Raw genomic sequence first — 6,322 nt, 5'->3', positions numbered from 1 at the left:
CCCAAAACAACCAAGCTACTTTCATTCGAAATAATGATGAACCGGATACAGAGGCTCCTTCTATAACTAGCGATGAAGTTAGAAGGGCCTTGAAAGACATGACCAGGGGAAAAGCTGCTGGAGAAGATGAAATAGCAGCAGATTTAATCAAAGATGGAGGAGATATCATGCTTGAAAAGCTTGCGGCCCTTTATACGCAATGCCTCCGAACTTCAAGTGTACCAGAGAGCTGGAAGAACGCCAACATTATACTTATCCATAAGAAGGGAGACGTTAAAGAATTGAAGAATTACAGACCCAATAGCTTGCTTTCAGTATTATATAAAATATTCACAAAGATAATTTCCAATAGAATCAGGGCAACACTTGACTTCAGCCAACCAAGAGAACAGGCTGGCTTCAGGAAGGGATATTCTACGATGGATCATATCCATGTCATCAATCAGGTAATCGAGAAATCTGCGGAGTACAATCAACCTCTCTATATGGCTTTCATAGATTATGAAAAGGCATTTGATTCAGTAGAGATACCAGCAGTCATAGAGGCATTGCGTAATCAAGGAGTACAAGAGGCATACGTGAATATCTTAGCAAATATCTACAAGGATTCCACAGCTATCTTGGTTCTCCACAAGAAAAGTAGAAAGTTACCTATCAAGAAAGGGGTCAAGCAAGGAGACACAATCTCTCCAATGCTATTCACTGCATGCTTAGAAGAAGTATTCAAGCTCTTAGACTGGGAAGGCTTAGGAGTGCGGATCAACGGCGAATATCTCAGCAACCTTCGGTTTGCAGATGACATTGTCCTATTCAGCAACAATGGCGACGAATTACAGCAAATGATTGAGGGCCTTAATCGAGAAAGTGTAAGAATTGGGTTGAAGATGAATATGCAGAAGACAAAGATAATGTTCAATAGCCTGGCAAGGGAACAAGAATTCAGGATCGCCAGTCAGTCTCTAGAGTCGGTAAAGGTCTATCGGTCGTATAAAGGACGTTTATCTAGGTCAATTATTCACAGGGGACCCTGATCATGAGAAAGAAATTCACAGACGAATAAAATTGAGTTGGAGTGCATACGGCAGGCCAGTGGCGCACCGACGGGGGGGGGGGGAATTCGGGGGTTGTAACCCCCCCCCCCCTGAGGCCGACTTACCGCCCCCCCCCCCCTTTTGTTGAACTCCTTTTCTTTCCTTACGCATTTTAGTACTGCAACTAAGATGTAAGACGCGCAATCGTCTGCACACTCGCAAAAAGCGCATTTTTTTGACGATTTCCCGTGAAGAAATCGAAATTATTGCCGTTTAGACGGTATTGGCAAACTGTCAACCCCCCCCCCCCCCCCCCCCTGGCAGCGATCCTCGGTACGCTACTGCGGCAGGCATTGCCAAATCGTGACTGGGAGCTTACCACTGTCGTTGAAAAGAAAAGTGTACAATCATTGCATTCTACCGGTGCTAACATATGGTGCAGAAACTTGGAGGTTAACAAAGAAGCTCGAGAAAAAGTTAAGGACCGCACAAAGAGCAATGGAACGAAAAATCTTAGGACTAACGTTAAGAGACAGGAAGAGAGCGGTGTGGATAAGAGAACAAACGGGGATAGCCGATATTATAGTTGACATTAAGCGGAAGAAATGGAGCTGGACAGGCCATGTAATGCGTAGGATGGATAACCGATGGACCATTAGGGTTACAGAATGGATACCAAGAGAAGGTAAGCACAGTCGAGGTCGCAGAAAACCAGATGGGGTGATGAAGTTAGGAAATTTGCAGGCGCAAGTTGGCATACGCTAGCGCAAGACAGGGGTAATTGGAGATTGCAGGGAGAGGCCTTCGTCCTGCAGTGGACATAAAATATAGGCTGATGATGATGATGATACATATATATATTTATATATATAGTTTATTCATCTGATAAAACTACTATGCTTACTCGTATATCTCTGTACTAATTTGCTATCGTAATTGATGCTTCGGCTTTCGGGCGAAACTGCGACCTTTTTTTGTCCTCGGACCATTCCTTAACTTACAGGGACAAAAAATAAACACTCACTCATTCATTACCAAAACGACGTACAGACAAGCAACCGCATTAGTTCAAGCATTGGCTATGCACAAGAAGTAAGTTAGAGCGCACTATACCAAGATGATATATTTGTATCTATTGTTCGACTCGTTGCACAATGGCTCCAGGCTTAACAAGAATACCGTATGATAGCTATGCAGATGTAAAAAATAATACTGTTGTATGAAAGCTAATTAAGCAAGTCAAGTTCGCTAGACAGTTGCTCATTGGGAAATTTCCTGTAAGTGTATACTAACATTCCGTTTGCATTACCTTACGCCTCTTATTTACACGAAGAGATGATGCCCGCCTGGTGTAGGAAGAATACACGTAGTGATTCTTTTCCTATGCATCTTTCGACAAGTTTGCCTAAACGGAGTTTCAGGATTCTAACTGAGTGATATCATTTTTCTTATGCTGCAGGTTGAGAAGATAACGGCACAATTCCAGAGCACAAATTCGCCAAGGAACACAACGATCAAGTGAAGGCGCCGATTGCTTTCATTTGCCGCAAACAAAGCAGTCCATCGTCAAGCAGCGGGCGCTGATTGAGCCCGGCCAGCAAGTCGACCGCCGCCTCACACCACACAGACAAATATTCACGTCGCATCAGACTTCATCAACACATCATGCTTCTTTCTGGGCGGACCGGCAGAATCACAGCGCGGCCGATTGACCGCAGGCCAAGCCAAGACAAACGTGTGCCGTAGACTGTTAGCTCGTGCTTGCTGGCTTCGCTGTAGGTCGTGTGACTGTGTGACTCCTGGTGATGCCAGCGCCATTCCATGTTGGAAAACATAGATTGATATGTGCACAATTTCCATGTGCTGTGATGCGTATTCGAAGGTCTGAAACGACAAGCAGTAGTGACCGGCACACGTTGACGCGCACCAGTTCTGGTTTTCGCAACATTCCGATGAGCTGCTTCTTCTCGGTGTGGTGATACGAACGCGCACCTGAGGACTGCTCACGCACGACTCGTGAATACAGCTCCCTCTTGCGACACTGAACTTAAAGCACATCAGCAAACAACGGTTCTCTTTTTTTTTCTGTCTCGGCCCAAATTTAAAGTAGCCGTAAAGTCGTTAGTTTCTCCCCGTAGAAGTTTCTCGGGTTCCGACGAGAAGCTCACGCTGTCTAATATTCGGAAAGAGAACTTGTCTCACAATTCCATTCTGTAATTCAGCTTATACAAGAAGATAGCATCTACGTTGCATGAACATTTACTCATGTGAACCAAAAAGTACATGTTAAAATCGACATCGAAAAGCGTGAAAATTAGTGCGCGTAGCAAAAAGTGACAGTTGTGGTTCAATATTCAAACGAAGAAACAACGAGAGGTCGTTAGAGTCCCGTAATAGCTGTCACTGCTATTGCACAGCGTGAAGAAGAGAAAGATCTGAAAGCATGGTGAGACGTTAGGCAGATGTACTAGAATATTAACGAGGAATTTCATAACGCTCTGTGTGCTGTAGCAGTCCATAGATCGCGTTCTATGCGCGTCACTGGGTGGAGAAAAATATGTCCATAGGGGCGGCAGAACTCGGGTGTAAATAGAGCCATCGAATTTCGAGGAGTGTACCATTGACATTGTTCTTTTTTTCACTTTTGCTAATATTTAATTTAGTTTCCTAGTTTGTGAACTTATTTTTCCTTCTTGTGTTGTTAGTACGAACTCGGAGATCTGAGGTGAAATGGTTGAACGAGCGTTATTAAAACTGGATCGACAATTCTGCGAATCACAAGTGTAGACATGCTCGACGCTTTGTTTCCAGAAGCCAATGATGGTAGTCGTGGCCAAACTTTGGACAACGAAAGTCATCGGGGCACGCCAGCAGTCATGAGAGCTCGAAATAGTTAGTCATTGCACATTCTAAATGAACAAATAACAAACTACGCTATGGGCCACGGAGGGCCTACAGAGAATGGAAAGCACGTATTGTACAGAGATGTATTGTTTCTTTCAGCACGTTTACCAGCCCACAGATACTGCACCAGATATCTGCTCGTTGTGCAAAGTGACGTGAAACAGATGACTACACATACCTGTCTATTTTATGAAAGTGTTGCTGCTCTCTAAAACAATGGCTCAAAAGTTTTCTGGTCATGTAAATATGGTGACAGTAATAAATGATTTTATGCACCGTGGGTACCATAGTTCGACTCGTAGGCTTACGCTTATGCTGCCAAATGACTATGAAATATATTCAGGCATTAAAGCTTTTGTTATACACGGTACTGTTGTGTGAAAAAACGAGGCAGAAAGTACGTTGAAGGGAATTACCGTGGTGCGAAGCATTACATAGTGGCTCGTTATTTACGCGTTTGAGAAATAAACGTTCTTGCTTCTATTCTTCCATTAGATTAGGGTAGCGCAGCATGTACCTGGCATGGCGTAGAAGCAACGCTCACTGTCTTTGGTCGAGGCTTGTTTGCAGTCCTCGCGAGAGCAGAAGCAGCTGGGGAGAGTGGCGAGCGGCGCCCGGTGTCCAATCATTGCACCAATGAGCGCGCGCCTCCGCACCAGCAGGGTCATTCTGTAAGAGTCCACCTAGTGGACTGTCCACTTTGGCTGTCGCGATTGGTTCCAGCAGCATGAGCGAGAAGTTCTCGCTCGTGCAGCGGGAGCCGATCACGACAGCCGAAATGGACAGTCCACTAGGTGGACTCTTACAGAATAACCCTGCTAGTGCGCGTCAGTTGCATGGTAGCTGCGCCTTTAACGCATGAAGGGGGCGAAGTTTCGGACTCTGTTGCGGCTGATGGGGCCTTCGTGCCCAGGGGACCCAAACCCCCAAATTATTGTATGGTCACGTGACTCACCCTATGTGAACCATTGCTAGACAGATAACAGAAATTGGCTATTTTCAATCTCCCAAGCTGCATTGTCACTTCACACGCGTCACAAAACGAAGAAATTGGATTTTATTTTGAATTCAGTTACAAACTACTCGATATAACCTCAAGATTTTTCAATAACATTGAGATTGTTGGGTCTAGTTTAGGACTGTAGCATTATTTTTCCAGATTTGCAAGCAGAAAAGTTATTAGGGGCGAAGCTCCTTATAGCGGCACCCGTTCGTCCCCGTCGTAGTAGGTAGCCACGTCTAGTTTTATGAATTGCTCAATAGATGGCGTTGTGTGTCCGTATATGTATGTATACCCATATATACATATATATGTATACGTATAGTATAACCGGAAGCCGACTTCCGCTTCCGGTTCCACTTCCGGTTCCGCTTCCGTTTCCACTTCCGGTTCCGCTTCCGGTTCCGGAAGCCAGCTTCCGGCCTCCGGAGAACGCTTCCGGCGTTCTATGAAAAAAAAATTCCGAAAGTTGTGTCCGTAGCGCGGAATCGATCCAGGGACCCCTCGCTTCCGAACGCGCGGCGCTAACCACTACGCCACGAAGCGCACATAGACACACGCACCACGATGGCAATAAATGCCCAACATTAACGAAAGGCCGCGTTTCTAGCGCGTTTCTAACGCGTTTGTGCTAGCGCGTTACGGCCCGTGTAAGAAGCTGGTGTAAGACGCTGTGGCCTCTCCGCCTTACCTTCAACGCGTTTCGAACGCGCTGCCCAAGGCGGTGGCAAGTCAAGTTCAAGTCGAGGAGCGTTTATGAATACGGGGGGTATACTCTCTCTTAGCAGTCATGTGATGGCGTCGGCAAACGCGGTGCACGTTCCGGCATGTGTAAATGGCTGCGTAAGACGCTGTGGCCGCTCCCCCTTACTAGAGGGTACTGCACGTTTCTAACGCGTTTGTGCCAGCGTCCCCTTAAGTGGGAGATCCGATGATTCTCTCCGGAGCTTCGCCCACTCATCATCATTCACCCCGTGGATATGCTGTGATTTTTTTTTTGTAAGTGAACTAAAAAAATTTAAAATGATCGTGCGTAGCCTTGCTGAGAGCTTCCTATATGATGCTGCGCACTAAATACGCCTGCAACTTTGTCAGTATTTCCTCTGTACAAGTCTGCCAGCAGTTCGCTTTAACTGCTCGCTGCTAAAGAGAGAGAACAAAGAAATTCAGAGCCCTTCCACTATGTGAATATGGAAGACCAGCGAAGCTGTTGGTTTTGTTTAATTATATATATATATATATATATATATATATATATATATATATATATATATATATAATTCGGCGATTATGTTTAATGGTTGAAAATACACAACACATAGCTTCGTTGTGTACATTTTTCTTGTTTTGTTTTAATTCCATTCACTTTGACACAATGCTGATCATT

General features: G+C 45.1%; 1 protein-coding gene across 4 annotated transcripts in view; it reads left to right on the top strand.

The window, feature by feature from the left end:
• Positions 1-4,216, top strand: part of LOC119465135 (leucine-rich repeat and fibronectin type-III domain-containing protein 3) — a 197,818-nt gene extending 193,602 nt beyond the window's left edge. For all 4 annotated transcript variants that reach the window (XM_049655947.1, XM_049655949.1, XM_037725935.2 and 1 more), the window contains exon 4: positions 2,491-4,216. In XM_049655947.1, the coding sequence (XP_049511904.1) occupies positions 2,491-2,503 (13 nt within the window). In that variant the 3' untranslated portion in view covers positions 2,504-4,216. The remainder of the gene's footprint in view (positions 1-2,490) is intronic.
• The last annotated feature ends 2,106 nt before the right edge of the window (positions 4,217-6,322 follow it).

This window comes from Dermacentor silvarum, chromosome 9 (genome assembly GCF_013339745.2).
Source record: "Dermacentor silvarum isolate Dsil-2018 chromosome 9, BIME_Dsil_1.4, whole genome shotgun sequence".
Taxonomy (NCBI): Eukaryota; Metazoa; Arthropoda; class Arachnida; order Ixodida; family Ixodidae; genus Dermacentor; species Dermacentor silvarum.
Note: the sequence above shows the minus strand (reverse complement) of the source record. Positions and strands in the feature narration are given on the sequence as shown.